A 16092-nucleotide genomic window follows, 5' to 3' on the forward strand; every position below is an offset into this window, starting at 1 on the left:
GGGATGGAGATAAAATGATGTTATGAGAGAACTGTTTCTTTCCCTCCAAATTCATTGTTGAAGCCTAACCCCTAGTAATTTAGAATGTGACTTATTTGGAGATAGGGCCTTTAAAGAGAAGATTAAGTTAAATTGAGGCCATTAGGGTGAGGCCCTAATCCATTATGACTGCTGTCTTTATAAGAGGAAGAGATTAGGACACACACATGCAAATGCCCAAAAGAAAGACCATATGAACCTGCAGCAAGAAGGCAGCTATCTGCGAGGCAAAGAGAAAGGCCTCAGAAGAAACATAACTTCCTGACACTCTGATCATGGACTTCTGTGGGAAAATAAATTTCTATTGTTTAAGCCACTAGTCGTGGTATTTTGTTATGGCAGCCCTAGCACACTAATACAGATAGGTAGGTATAATAGAAATACAGATGGGTATATAGAAAACTACACGAATGAAAAATGAGGCTATTATTAACTTCAGAAAAAAACAAAAAGTTGTACACTAATTGAAATGCAATCATCATACAATAGGGGTCTCAGCAGTGAATAATATTTACATAGTTATAGTAATGTAAAAATTGAATACTGATTTAATTTTATGGAAGGCTGGAAGGAGGGGAAGTGTGTATGTACACACACACACACAAATACACGTGTGTTAAAAGAGCTAAGCTCTTCTCTTCCATTGTAGGAAGTTAAGAGTTAATGTCTATGAATAAAATAATAAAGAAATTGGTAAACAAATTAATAAAAATATAGAGATAAATTTCAGAGGAAAAGTGGAAGTAATTTAAAAATTGTTACCTCTGAAGAAGGGGGATGGTAAGGCGAAGGGAACTACTGCTTTTTAAAAATCTATATCTTGTTAACCAGTACCTGTAGTACTGTGATAGAAATCAAATTTTAATTTCTAAAAGGAGGAAAAGAATTGATTTTTCATACTGGCAGGTACCATTACAAAGCATGTATGTGTATGTGACACAGCCCTCAAGGAACCTACAGGATTAGTTGGGGAGAGAAAATGCACACATGAAAAGACATAAGGAGTTCCGGGCAAGGAAGAGGTAAGTGCATATTGGGGTTCCTTCTCAGGGAGGCTTCTGGTGGAAGTGAGCCTTGGGCAATAGCGTTCAGGGTAGATGTAGAAATGCAGAGGTGAGGGAAATGATATTCTCTGTATCAGTTTTTGGTGCCACTGTCTTCCTGACCCTCTAGATAAACTCTTGTTTCTCTGACCCCTACCATAACTACGGCTCTCACATCATGTACAAAGCGTGGCCAGATCACCTTGAACTTCACCTTCATTCAGAGATGTCGCCACCCTGTCCCAAAATGTCCTCCACCCCCATGCCATGACTGTCACTCTATCCCGCTTCATTTTCTTCTTCGCTCTTACTTGGCAATGTATTATATATTTATTGTTTGCCTCCCCTGGTGGAATGTAAATTCCACAAAGGCAAGGATTTGGTCTACTTTGTGCCTAGGGCAGTGCTGGCTCAGAGAAACAGTCAATATATATACTTATTAAATAAATGTATGAATAAACAGCTTTATCTCCTCAGCCAGTCTTCCCAGGGGAAGACACATACTATGTCTCAAACTCTTATACACAGGGCTGAGAATGTACATTTCTTAATAGAGTCATTTACTGCCTTTATTCCAGGAAAAAATGTTTCATCCATTGAGTCCTCAGTTTCCCCATCTGTACAATGAGCCCTTCTGCCCCTCCAAGAACCGTGATACCATAGCCAATCGAAGCCCCATTATCTCCCCTTAGAAACAAGATCCAAGTCACCCCATAGTCCCTCCTCCTTCCCCACGGCCCCATCCCATAGGGGAAACAACGCTGATGGTCAATGCTGCCTCCATACATTCCTGGATCTCCACGACCTCACTGGGATAGAGCTCCACCTCCAGGCGCCCATCGGCCTGGTTCTTGTCCAGCCAGCGGTTGGCGGGGAAGGTGTACTGCTTGCCTTGGCGGGGCACGCGGATCTGGACGCTGCCGAGGAACCAGCTGGTGTGCATGCCCGTGCTGTCATGCCCAATCACCAGCCGACTGATCTGGAGGGAAACCCAGGGTGCGAGTGAGCGAAGAGCTGGTGTGTAGAAACCTCTATACCTCCATCCCTACCCACTCTGCACCCCCCCCCCCCAAACAACACTGGTACAAATTGCTGTCCTCAACCCAGATCTTCAGTTCCGCAGAAGAGAGGGGCTCAGCAGGAGGAGGCTGGGTCTCAGTCTTGTCTACCACCAGCCCGCTGGGGGACTAGGGGACCACTTTTCCTGCCTGGAGCCTCCGTTCCCTCCTCTTAAGAGCAGCTCACCTCTCGGGGAAGTTGTGAGAGGCAAGCGGGGGCAAGTGGGTGTGGCATGAACTTTGAAAGCGCCAGCATGTACTTGGGTAGTGGCCACACAAGAAAGCAAACATTCCAAACATTAACCATTTGCTTCCGATTAGCCATGTTATTGATTTGGCTTTGTTTGGTTTTAAAACAATACACTATTGAACATATTTTCTGCATTTCTTCTTTGACATACCTCTCTAGAGGTGACAGGATAGGTAGACAACCTCTCAGGACAGCCTCTCTGTGGTTCTCTGCTCAACCCCTCCTCTCACTCTGGGCCCCGAGGATCATCCATCTCTTTCCAGTAACACTCAACGGTCCACTTGCTTTGCTATTTTACATTTTAACATCTTTACATTTAACATAGATGACTGCGTAGATCATCGTGTTACCATCCTTATGAGTAGTTGGTTCTTCAATGTTAAAACCGCTTTAGTGCTTTTTTGAAACGCTGTTTGCAGGGCAATTCTAACATTAGGTGGAATTATCAAATAGCCTTTGAGATCCCCGCCAAGCCTCCCCCAGATTCTCTCTGTGATGGTTTGGAGAGGAAATGCTAGCCATGAGTCTGGGGTCAGAAGGCTAGTTCTAGAGAACTGTCCCTCCAAGCCCTGTTTTTGCTCTTACGAGTACGAAGTGCCTCTTTGAGCTGATAACGAAAACAACCATCATAATTGAGTGCCTGTAGCCTGGGTCCCCTGGAATTGGAGGAAGGAAACCAGCTTTGTTTACAAAGCCCGATAGCCTTTCGGGTGGGTGCCAAGGGTCACAGGAGGGCTTCACTGTCTGTGGTGCTGGGACAGTGACGGGACCAGCTGGATGAGTAAAGACGGGACAAGTGTCTTCTACCTGACCCAACGGGAAGCTCCTTAAGGACAGAACTCCTTAAGTTCTTTCAGTTCCAGAACACCTGCACCTCCCTGGAGCAATAGTTCAGTCAACAGCAGCTAGTGTTGACTGCGCACTTACTGTGGGCAGGGGGGTGTTAGAACATAGTTAATGCTACCAACAATTCCCTTAGCATCCCCCGTTGTTACGAATGAATGAGGCAAACGAAGGTGGGAAGTCACTGCCAGGCTTGGCAGGTAAATGGAAAAGTGGAGGGGCCTCACGCAATCAGCTGCCAGACTGACCCTCCCAACCTCTCAGCCACACTGCTTGCTGGGGGGTTTCAGAAATACAAGGAAGGGCCTCAAACACCATTCCCCTCCCCCTGAGATGTCTCGTCTATCTGCTGGCTGTTGCCAGAAATCCTCAGTAAAGGGATCAGCATTTCACTCTATGGTTATTAATTCAGTGGAAAATGTAAATATATTTTAATGAAGGAAAACCTTGATTTAAGCTCATTACCATCGAGGGATAAAAAGGACTGACATGAGATCTTTCCCCAAGAGCACTTTCATGGAGTACCTGAAATAGGGTGAGGCTCAGAGAGAGGGGAAAGGAAGTGTAGGAAAGGAAGGTTGTAGACGGAGAGCTTGTCGGCATCCCGGTTCCTGCTAGCCACACCGTGAGAAGGGCAGGTGGTAACAGGAACCCAGCTCAGAAATTTCTAGAAAAGTTTCCCATACTGTGGTCCAGGGTGTCAGAGCTGTGCTTTTCCAGATGAAGAGCTCAGACTGCTAGCAGCAGGGCCACCTGGGGCCTTGACAGAGGGAGACCGTCAGGTGCCATCTTCAAAGGCAGAATCTCTCCAGTGTTGCTCGGGGTGCACACTGAAACAAGTCTCCTGAGAAGAACTCAGATGCACACTCGGGTTTGGAAATGGGAAGTATTTTCAGCCCCACTTTTCTTCCCTGCATTCCAGTGTCCCCTTCTTCAGTGTCTGGGACCCAGCTACACTGGTCTTGGCTACGTAGGTAAAGGAAATGTTGGGACTACAGACACCAAAAATAGACATGCCATCCCTAAAGGGACTGTGGAAGCTTACCCACTGTTGACATATCTTCTGCTGCTCTGGGTCATAGCTGGAAAACAACATACCTCACCTATCCCCAAGTGGGCATTTTTTCCCTTCAAAATGGGTTCACCTGTGTGCATGTGAGGGCATATACGTGTGTGATGTGTGTGCATGTGGGTGTGGGTGTGATGTGTAAATGCATGTGCATGTGAGCGGGTGTGTGCACCCACATATGGGTATATGTGGGGTGAGTGAGACCGTGTTTCGTGGTCTTGGGAAGGAGACTTACAGTACCAATATTCAGGGTCTCGAGGGTGAACTCATCCACCCGGGCACGTTCAAAATAGTCTTGCAGATTGTTGTCGGAGACCAGGAGAACTTGCTTGATGGTGTCAGATTTATCCCCGTAGAGCTTGATGTAGACCCTGGAGTCTGTGCTGGCCCCAGAGACATCACCTGTCTTCAAGCTGATGTGGTAGCGGAAGTCTAGGCAGTCCAAGGTGGGAGAGAGGGAGGAAGGGGTTAGCGCAGGGCGTGTGGGAAGGGCTGGAGCAGGAGGGTGGTCTGCAGCCAGGGTGGGACACTGAGCTAGGGGTCAGCAGCTGAGCCCTTGCTCTAAGTAGCCCTGTGATGGGGCAGGGCTCCCTTCATCTCTGTCGGGTCCTCTCATTGACAACACTGGGATGCTAATCTCTGCTTGGCCTGCCCACGAGGTGTGAGCACGCCGAGAACAGGAAAGCATTCAAAGAACCCTGAGTGCAAGAGACTTGAAGGACCTAGGGCAACCACCTTGTCCAGTTTCTCATCTGATGGATGAGGAAACGGAGGCAGAGGAGCATCGAGCCTGGCAGACAGTGTTTAAAGCATTTTATACGCAGTGTTGTTTCTAAGTATTCTGATCTCGGCTTTACAAGTGAGGGATCACAGCCTTAGAAGGGAACATGTTTGGCTCAAGATGTCAACAGTTCGGGAGGAGCCAGCCAGGAGTGAAAGTCTAATGGGGACTTAAAGCCCCATCATGAAATAGGGCACCATGCCGATGGTGCTCCATTTTAACACCCAGAAAGGTCTGCGCCGTCTGTGCCTAAGGGAGGATAAAAATGTCTGTTTGGCTAGTGTTACTGCCTCTGTTGCTCGTATTGACATTCAATGCCACGATGAGACTGTGCACACAAGCCCAGACAGCGGAGAAAATTCCAGATCCTCCCTCAGAGCCTCTGCCTCTCCATCCTCCCCATTGCTGCCCCCGGGGGAATGAAGTAAAGAGCTCATGCTCGTTCCAAGGGCTGGCTTCCGTGCAGCAAGGGGAGGGTGCCTCTCTCACCAGGGGCACACCCGCCACCCGGTCATCAGGACGACTCACTCTTCAGTGCTGCATTGCTGTCACTGGGCAGCAACTCTCGGACCAGTTGACCGTCTTCCTTATCCTTGTCCAGCCACCTGGGAGGCAGACAAGGGGCTGTTAGCTCTTGGAGTGGCCGACGGCCACCCATCATGCTGCTCCCGCAGAGTAACCAGGGAGGTCAGAACTGTACGTTCAGCAGAGGAAAAGACTGTACAGGAGCTGAGAACAAAGGGTCACCACCCAGACTGGGGAGGGAGGACCGCCCTGAGGTGGTGATATGGGCTGAGGCTGGAAGGGTGACAAGGAGTTGGCTGGGAGAAGAGAGAGGTGCCGTCCTGAGGAAACAGCGTATGCCGGGATGGAGCAGAGCCTCCAGGAGCTGAATGAAGGCCACTGGGGATGGAAGGCAGTGAGGGAAAGAGTAGCTAGCTTTCGGGGAAATGAGAAGGATCACAGGACATAGGACCCTTGGCAATCACAGTAAAGAGTTCATCTTGAAAGCCAAGAACGCCGGAGTCACTGTTATCAGCAAAAACAACCACCTCTTTTTGGGAGAGCCTAATGTGTGCACGGCACTGTGCTGAGGGCTCTGGGGAGGGGGAGAAGGCACAAAAGATACACTGACATCAGTAAGACACTGCTCAGCCCCTAGAGAACGTACGGTCTAGTTAAGAAGAGAGGATAGACTAGGGGCGCCTGGGCAGCTCAGTCCGCTAAGCAGCCAACTCTTGATTTCTGCTCAGGTCATGATCTCAGGGTTGGGAGATGGAGCCTCTCGCAATGAGCTCCACGCTCAGCACGGAGTCTGTTTGAGATTCTCTCTCCCTCCCCCTTTGCCCCTCCCCCCCTCATGCACGCGCTGTCTCTCTTAATTAAAAGAAAAAGAAGATAGGAGAGACTTGCCAGGGCACTGAAGTCCAGGACAAGGATGACTGTTGGCCCAAAGTAAGTGCAACAGGAATTTAGAGAAATGAGAACAGTTTGTGGGAAGGGGCTTACTGAGTCCTCAAGGAGGAATGAGATTTGCCAACAAGGAGAAGCTGGGTCTGGACCCTACAGGGCTGGGTTTGATGGCCGTGACTCATCTATTCCTCAGAGTGGGCCATGGCCCCAGCTCTCTGCGGGCCATCCACCTGGGGGCAACACATCGGACTGGCTCACCCGAAAACTCCATCCCCACCGAGCATGGGGATGCAGCCAGAGACATCAGACGGCCGTGCAAGCAGAGATGCCCAGGCCCCAGTACTCCCGAGGGTCTGTGATGCAGGTCACGGCAGTGGAAGAGACACCCTCAGTGTTCTCCAGCACCCTGGGGAAGCCAAGGTGCTCACCTCTGGACCAGCGTCTCCCAATTTGCTTCTGCATTGGAGCTCAGCTTGGCAACCCAGCCCGATTATACTCCTGGCAGGGAGGTGCCTCCTGGCCACAGAACCCATCAAAGGAAACCAAGGCATCACCTTCTCTCCAGCCCCCGACCTGGAGCTCAGGCCTCCTTAAACCACAGTCCCTCTGCCAATATACCCCACCCAAGGGTAGGATCCGCATCTCTTCTCTCTCGCCCTCCCTCCCCAAGCACGTGATCTTCTATTCCCACAGGATATTGCTGCCTGCTGGCGATTAGCTTGCACAAAATGTTAGTCGGCAGCTAAGTGATTACACTGGTCATGGGCTTTAGTGCTGTGAGTCTCAACACCAAAATCATCTGGGATTCCAAGACATGAAGATGCAATTGCAGAATTCTTGGCACTGACAATGAAGGGGAAAGGAGAGATAGTTGAGAGCAGGGACTACTGCCTCAAGTCCCTCCAACAAACCCATTAGGAGCCCCCCCTCTGTCCCGTGGAGGTCACCCGGCATCCACAGACAGAGACTGCCAAGAAGGGTGTAGCATGGCCGGGCTCTCACTCACAGGGATGGGAAGGGTGGAAGCCAGCAGGCCTGCGGCCATGGGGAAACCCACGCACCCTCCTGCCACTCTCCACCACTCACCCATCCCCAAGCCCGCCCCAGCAGTAAAGGGACACCGTGGCTTGTCATTTTAACTTCCAACTGAAGGGTATTAATAGATATTTCCAAATATAGTCATTTTCTTTCCGCTTCATACATTTGGACCCGGGTTCAGCGTGAGATGCTACTAAATGGGTGAGCCCCTCTGCTGGTGATTTTATTGCTCTTTCCCTGAGCTCACAAGAAATGTGTAAGTATGCACACACGTGTGCACACAACACACAGCTGCCAGAGAAAACGCTTACACCACCTGACCCTGGCAGAGAATTTGATAAAGAGGCCCGTGTGTTCTCCCCCGCCCCCCCCGGCAGTTAACACACAGCTCAGGTGAAAAAGCAGCAGCGTGGGAGAGCAGGCTCTACCTCCAGGTGCTTCAAAGGCCTCCCGGGTTCCCAGTCGGTAAATGCCACCCCCACATGCCTCAGCAAGGTACAGGAATTCATTTTCTTAAAAAGGCATGAACGCTTTAAGTGTCTGGGGGCAGGGAGGACTCCAGGGTGTTTGGGGGCCTTGGCTCGCCTTCTGCCCTGCAATCGGCATCACCTCTGTCATTGGCAGACTCGGCTCCTTTCAGAATGCAACCCCATATCACCCTCGCCATCACTGTCGGACACATGCTGGTCAGGAAGGCGCAGAAGACCAGAGAAGTTAAGAAATTTGCCCAAAGCCACACAGCAGGCGGGTGGCTAGACTCCTGGTCCCACACTCGCCCTGCACCAGGCATGTAGCAATGCAGGCAGTGTGGACACACCGACTTTTTCCTCATCCCCTTTCCAGGTTCCCTGTCCTCCTATTGACCCCGTCTCAGGGCTCGGTCCTCACAATTCTTCATCCACACTCTCCCTGAAGGATCCCATCCATTTCCCTGACTTTAAATTCCATCGCTATGCTCTCATATCCTGGAGCTATTTCTCAAGGCCTGACTCTGCCTACTCGACTCACAAGCCCCTCAAACCTAATATTGCCCCAGCTAAACCTCTAGAGTCCAGCCCAGCCCCACCCTCAAGCCTTCCCCCCCAGGCTCCCGGCTTCAGCAAAGGGAGCATGACTTCTGCCCACCTACCAAAGGCAGAGACCTGGGTCTCCAATTGCCCTCTCTCTTGTGGGCACATCCCATGAGCTCTATCTCCAGGCCCTGTCTCCGGCGTAGCCCCTTCCCCCTACCTCCACTGCCACTACCTAGGGCAAGCTGCCATGTTACGGACTTAAATGTGTCCCCTACAAATGATGTATTAAAGCCTTAAGCCCCAGTACCTCAGAATGTGACCTTCTTTGGAAATAGTGCCCTTACAGAGGTAATCAAGTTAAAATGAGGTCCTTAGGGTTGGCCTTAATCCCAAATGACTGGTGTCCTCATAAAAAAGGGAAATGTGAACACGGAGACAGACATGTACAGAGGGAAGATGATGTGAAGACCCAGGGAGAAGATGACCATCTACATGCCAAGAATGCCTGTGACCACCAGAAGCCGAGAGGCACGGGGCAGATCTCATTCAGAGGGAACACGGCCCTGCAGACGCCTTGTACTTGGACTTCTGGCCTCCAGAACTATGCGACAGTAATTCTGTTGTTTAAGACACTCAGTCTGTAGCGTGTTCTCACAGCAGCCTAGCAAACTAATACGTGCCATCGCGGGCCCTGCAAAGCCTCCCACCAGGCTCCGTTTCTCCTCTGGATCCCCCACAGCCTGCCCTCCACCCAGAAGCCAGAGGGAACTTCCTCAGATGGACGTTCCTTGCCCAAAGCCACATAGTGGCTGCCCGTCCCTGCCTGACACTAGCCTCTGTCCACCGCTGACCTCACCTGGTGGCCTTCTCTTTTGTCCACCTGCTTTGGTCTCAGTTAAGTTCTAGAACCCTCAAGCTCTTTCCCCAGCACTTTCCTTTCTATCCCTTAGGAAGTCAGCCCAACTGCCCCCTCTGCAGACAGAACTTACCCACCTCCTCCATCTCTAACCAGCCCACCTCAGTGTGGCCGCTCCCACTGGCTCTGCGCCATCGTGTGTTTCCTTCATCCTGTACCTCAGATACAGAGTTCGTAAGTATGGCTTTCTCTGTTTAGTTCCTTGCTTATTGTTTAGTTCCCCTTTCGGCTATACACTTCATGAGGTCGGGGAGCAAGTGCATAGTAAGTGCTTAATAAATCTCTTTCGAGGGACGCCTGGGTGGCTCAGTCGGTTAAGCGTCTGCCTTCGGCTTAGGTCATGATCCCAGCATCCTGGGATCGAATCCCACATCGGGCTCCTTGCTGAGCAAGGAGCCTGCTTCTCCCTCTGCCTGCCTCTGCCTCTCTCTCTCTGATTAAAAAAAAAAAATCTTAAAAAAAAAAATCTCTTTCAAGTGGATGGGGATAAAGCTGCTCCACCTGGCATCCCAGCTGGGCAGCCTCCCGGCCCAGTGGGGGGGGGGGCAATGAATCAGTGATGGACCTGGAGAGAGACCAGAACTCTCCCACCTCATCTTTCATCCTCACGTGCCAGGCAGCCCCCTACCAGCCTCAGCATGAGCATCCTCCTCGGTCCTGTGCCTCATGCCACTTCTCCAACCTGGATGAGCCACCCTCCCTTCTCACCATCGACCCCCCCCCGATCATTCCTGGCCCAGATCTAGTTCTACCTGTTTCTAGAAGCCTTCCTCAGCCTTCTCAGCCTTTACTCTGAGCCTCTTTCTGTCCATTAGTGCCACTTACTTAGAGCTACCGGAGTCATTATTTATCTTTTTGATATAATCCCTTATAATACTAACAGTGGCTAGACTTTGAAGACTGTAGAGACCTTTGTGATGGACAAAAATGTTTCATAATTATTGTCCCAGTGGCCTTCCATGGCTGGGAAACTACTCCTCCTGGACTTGTGGGGGTGGTAAGCAATTCGGCTGTAGCAAATACGTCTGAGTGAACATGCATGCACACGAGTGCATTTGTGTGCATGGTTAGAGAAAAAGGAACATATTCACTGCAGGGCTGTTGGGCAGCTTGCCCCCACCCACTCCAAGGAAGACTGTCTTTAGCACAGCCACCCTCAGGAAGCCTGGGCCAGCCCTAATGAAGGGAGCTTGGACATGCAGCACCTTGTTGATGGGTGCAGGCTGAGTCCTTCGCAGAGCCCCAACCTAAGCAGACTGCGTGCACTTCCCAGATGTTGCCACAGGTGAATGTGAATGGCCAGCTTGACGGTGCAAAAAAAAAAAAAAATTGATATTGCTCCTTGTTCTAAAAACCTCTGTCAGTAACTTCTAGAGTCAATGGTACCCCAAACTGGTTATGAAAGAAACCCAAATGTTTAAGAAGAAAGAGAAATGAAACTTTACCTCACTAGCAAGCTGGGGAAAGGGAATGAAAACAAAGTAAGGTATCTTGAGAAGACATTCACAGGGACAGATGTGGTTGAAGGCCCATTCAAATTGGAAAAAAAAAAAAACAAACACCTTTGACTCAAAAGTTGAATTCAGTGGGTAACTAATAATCTGAGGGAACTCTGTTAAATTCTGAAATTGTCATACTGTATCTTTAAAAAGTAACAACACTCTGGTACTTAAATAGACACCCCAGCGGTGCCCTGGGACACCAGACACCAGTGGCTCATCACCTGCAGGTGCGGTGGGGACATGAGTCTAAGCACCAGCAGCAGGGGCCAGCTCTTCCTGCCCTGGTTCCATCCTTAAGCCACGACTGTGCTCCCTGGTCTGTGGTAGCGGGCAGGGCTGAGTCTCCCCAAAGCCAGGGCCCAGGACCGAAGCTGGAGAACACAGAGAGCAGCAGGACCACGCACCTGAGACACGGGAACTCCACGTTGTCGCTCTCGGGCTGCCCCTCTTCTCTCACCAGCACCCGCTCCAGGAACCAGCCGCTTCCCCCGCCTTTGCCGTCATGCCTGATCCTCACCCGCCTCACCTTCCGCATGGTGACCGACTCAATGGTGAACTCGTCGGCCTTCAGAGAGGAAGACCGCAAGGTCACTTGGACGGTGGCTCCCTTGGGGACCCAAACACCAAGGGGAGACACAGGCCCAGAAATCAGAAGAGCCGGGGCTGATGGGTTGGGCTACTGATCTTTCACAGGTGGGTTGAGGGATACCTAGAAAGAACAGGTCTAACGCCTCCTCCAACTGCTCCCACTGGGAAGTCAGCCTATGTCAAGTTTCCAACAAGGGAGGGCTTTATTTTCTGGTTAAACAATGGCCATTCCCTACGATCTCCTTCTAAAAGGCAGATCTCCCAGGAGGAGGAACATGATAAGCTGTTACCAGGCACTAACCATATATCATCAATTCATTCCTTGGCTAAACAACTCGGGCTCCTGCTACCGAAGGATACCAGCCCCCTTTTGAGGCATGGCTAGGACTGACCTGGGAGGGGGGACCAGTGGTCTCGCTAATTGCACAGTTTTGCCTGCCAGTGGGGCAGCAGAAGTGCAGTAGGGGCTGGAGAGTTGCTAAGCCTACATGAGCACACCCGGGAGCCTCCAGGAACAGGAACATAAAGGTGGGATTGATGGACAAAGGAGTCAGAAGAGGTAGAAGAGTAGGAAAGGGTGAGTGTGGGTGGGAGGGAGAGAGGAAACCTATAAATCTATGTGAAGTTGCCCCCTCTGTCCCTCCCCAAATGAACCTCGGTCCACCCACAACACTCAGATTATTTTTACCACCATAGCCTTCTTGTGTCTGGGACCCCAAGGACTGGGCCAGCCTGGAGTGGCCTCAGAGAGAGGCCTCCACTCGATTTCCAAGGCTCGCCCTGCCCTCGCCGAGGATGGGGCAGCAGAGGTGAGGAGAGAGCCAAGGCTTGTGGTAGGTCAGTCCGCAAATCTGCTTCACCTGGTAAGCGCCTTGGGCCTCGTTTGATTGCAACAACAACTCTACTGAGCACCTACTCTGTGATGTAGGCCAGGCGGTACATCTGCATCCTTAATCTTCACATCGGCTGGCCACAGGTGGGCATCTCTTCCCCATTTTAGATGTGGGGAAACTGAGGCTGGGAGAATGGACCAACTGGCCCCACACTGGGTTTGCCCCCAGATCTGCCTGACAGTTTCCCCATTGCCCCATACAGCCTCCCCAGGAAACCCATTTGACAGGTGGGGAAATGAAGGGGAGCACCCAGCACATCTGTGAAGAGGCTAGGGGCAGAACCCAGCTCTTCCAGTCCCGTATTTAGTGTCTTTCTTGGTTTCTCCTTCAAAAAGGAAATGGAGAAAATGCCCCCAGTGTCACGTCTAGTGGAGAAGGCCAAGTTCCCAGCTTTCTACTAGCCTGGGTCCTCCAGTCCTCAAGCCAAGGTGCCCAGCATCCCTCCCTGCCTGGTGCCGCTCCTACCCCCAAATGTCTTCCTGTTCTGCCCCCTTCTCAAAGCTTATGGGAGGGGACCATGACCCACCAGGCCCCAGCTGGATTGTCCCAGGAGCCTAGAGGGTGTCATGCATGTTAGTTCGCTGTTCCCCTAAGTACGCCTCTCTGATGGCCGGGGCACCCATATCAGCTTCAGCAGAGCAGGGAAGAACAGGGGAAGGGGACCTGGGGCCAGGGCGTGGGGGTGGGTAGGGACGGGGCATGGCTGTACTCACACTGCCCTTCTCAAACAGGTTGGTGTTATTCCTGCAGTTGTACAGCAGCCGCTCGCCTGTGTCCCCCACGTCGCCATAAAGGCAGAGGTAGACATTGGCATCGGTTCCTGCGCCTTCGAGTTCTCCGGTGCACACAGTCACCCGGTACCGGGCCACTATCAGGGAGAGGAAGGGACACAGGCTCACCGGCCGCCCCCCCCCCAATCCTAGCACTGGTCCTGCTGCTCCTGCCTCTAAGCGCTGCCCCCCGCCCCCCGCCCAGGTCTCGCCTGGGCTGCCCTTGCGGCCTCCCTGGCTATGCAAACCCCATCCCACCCAGTCAAAGGTCAGCTCACCTGCAGGTCCATCTTCCCAGACAAACCAGAGGTTCCCAGGCCTAGTCAAGCATCAGAATCCCCTGGGAAATTCTTGTAAGAATGCAGATTCCCGTGTCCCACCGAGACTTCTCTAATTTTAGTTTCCAGAGGTAGGATCCCTAAAACTGCTTTGTTTATATGCTCCCCCAGGACACTCCGAGGGGGTTGGCAGTGTTTGGGGACCACAGGTCTGACTCAAACATTTTGACCCTTGATTCCATCCAGCCCAGCAGACTCTTTTGCCTCGGGTTGTTCTCCAACTCATGTGTCCTGTGTTCTCAAGTAAGATAGCTTTTTTTTGTGAGCCAGAACTGAGCCCCCCTTTGCTTCAGAATGGAAAGGCACAAAATGCCCCTCCCACTGTGGGAGGGGCAGCAGCTTCTTTCCCTATTGAAAATGTACCTTGGAGGAGGCAGACCTGCATGCCTGCACATCAGAGCCTTCCTTCTCACTTCGAATAAGCTAGAAAGTGAAATTCATTCATTCATTCATTCACTCACTCACTCATTCATTTGCCCTATATCTACTGACTGAAGCCCAGTAGGTGCTAGGCACCATTATAGGACCGGGATTCAGCAGTGAGCAAGACAGACAGACTCGTGCCCCCATGGAGCTTCCATCAGAGGTGAGAATAGATGGGTGGAGAGGAAAGATGGACAGTAAAATCATAACAAATTATGAACAGGAAAATTTCTGAGTTATGTCTGCAACAGAGATTACATAGGAGAGGGGTTCCCCAGAATGGGATGGAAGTGGAGGCAGGGAATATGGTGAGGCAGTAAAAAGGATTCAGAGAGGCAGAAAATCTTGCAGCAAGAAGTTGACGTCTGGTAAAATGCCACTGATAAGGAGCCAGCCACCGGAAAGTCTGAGAGAAGAGGGTGCGAGTAAGTGCGGGAAGACCCAGTGTAGGGATGAGCAGCGAATATTCCAGGAGCAGAGAGAAGGCCAGTGTGGCTTGGGTGAAGGAGGATTAGATGAAGTCCTGAAGTGGACCAAGGCCAGCATGGTGGGGAGGCAGCGTGTATGTGACAGGCCAAGGTAAGAAGTGTGACTTCCTTTGGTTGGTTGTTTTTTTTAATACAATGGGAAGCCACTGGAGGGCTTTAAGCAAGAAGTAACCTGATCTGATTTATGGGGTTTTTAAATAATTTTTTTATTGTTATGTTAATCACCATACATGACATCATTAGTTTTTGATGTAGTGTTCCATGATTCATTGTTCGTGCATAACACCCAGTGCTCCACGCAGAATGTGCGCTCTTTAATACTATTCACTAGGCTAACCCATCCCCCCACCCCCCTCCCCTTGATCTGATTTATGTTTTAAAGAGCACTCTGGCTGCCATGTGGAGAACTGACTGTAGGGGAAGAAGGAGTGAATCAGAGAGGCCAGTTAGGAGAATAATTACAGTTGTCTAGAAAAGACAGGAGGGTGTCTAGGACTGGGGGTGCGGTGGAGATGGAGAGAAGCCAGGAGATTAGAGATAAATTTTTGAGGTAGAACCAACAGTCCTTGGTGATGGATCGGATAAGTAATTGAGAGAAAGAGGAATCATGGACGACTCCTAGGTTTTGGCTTGGGTAACCAGGTAGATAGTATTTCCAGTAAGAAGTAGGGATGCCTGAGGGAAGGATGGGTTTGGATATAGAAATCAATGGTTCTGTCTGTTCATTATAAATGTGTGCTGTCTATTAGAAGTTCATAAAGAGAGGCCGAGATGGCAGTTGAATATGTGTCTGGAGAGTCAGGACTATTGACATGACTTTGGTCATCACTGGCACATGGATTCTGTTGAAAGCTTTGGGACCAGATGAGGTCCCCCACAGAGAGGATTATAGAGGGACACAAACATTAGGGATCAAGCCCAGGAGAAGGTAGCAACTCAGATGAGAAGCAGCCAGTGAAGCAAGGGGAAAAGGCACTGCTGGACATGTCTCTGAAGCCAAGAGAAGGGAGGAATGATCGTCTGTAGCAAATGCCACAGAGGACAGAGAGTGGCCTTTGGTTTAGCTACATGGAAAGCACTGGCATCAAGGACAAGAGCAGCCTTAGTGAAATTATGGGGGAGGGAAAGAAGCCCTATAGCAAGAGTCTGAGTACAGAATAGGAGGTGAGAAAGTAGATATAGTACTTGGATGCCTGGATGTAATTCCTTCAATTAGTCTGTTGTGAAGAGGAATACAAAAGAGAAATAATAGCTGGAGTGGGGTCTAAGTTTAGAGAAGTTTTATTTTAAAATGTTTAAGATGTGAGATACTACATTGTTATACTAAATGGGAATGATCCTGTAGAGAAAAAGAAAATGATAATGCAGGAGAGAAGAACTAGTGAAGTTCTTTGGAGAGGAAAAAGAAGAATGACCAGAGCATAAATAGAGGACTAGCTTTTCTAGGATTCAAGAAACTACAACTATAGAGACTGGAGGGAGGGCAGAGGTGTGGCCACAAAGGCAGTGATCGGTTGTAGGACAGCTGTTGAGTACAAATTGAGATATACTGAGTCATGAATTTAAAATGAGACCAGTCTACAAGGCTGCATGATTTCCTACAGCAAGTCCACAATAACTAAATAGG

At 50.4% G+C, this 16092-nt stretch overlaps 1 protein-coding gene across 2 annotated transcripts in view; it reads right to left on the reverse strand.

Moving 5' to 3' along the window:
• LOXHD1 (lipoxygenase homology domains 1) overlaps window positions 1–16092 on the reverse strand; it is a 150034-nt gene that overhangs the window by 69543 nt on the left and 64399 nt on the right. For both annotated transcript variants that reach the window (XM_027576484.2, XM_035723929.1), the window contains exons 13-17: window positions 13160–13314; window positions 11370–11530; window positions 5612–5688; window positions 4538–4734; window positions 1869–2061 (exon numbers count right to left, since the gene is read on the reverse strand). In XM_027576484.2, the coding sequence (XP_027432285.2) occupies window positions 1869–2061; window positions 4538–4734; window positions 5612–5688; window positions 11370–11530; window positions 13160–13314 (783 nt within the window). The remainder of the gene's footprint in view (window positions 1–1868; window positions 2062–4537; window positions 4735–5611; window positions 5689–11369; window positions 11531–13159; window positions 13315–16092) is intronic.

Source organism: Zalophus californianus, chromosome 14, assembly GCF_009762305.2.
Source record: "Zalophus californianus isolate mZalCal1 chromosome 14, mZalCal1.pri.v2, whole genome shotgun sequence".
NCBI classification, from domain to species: Eukaryota; Metazoa; Chordata; class Mammalia; order Carnivora; family Otariidae; genus Zalophus; species Zalophus californianus.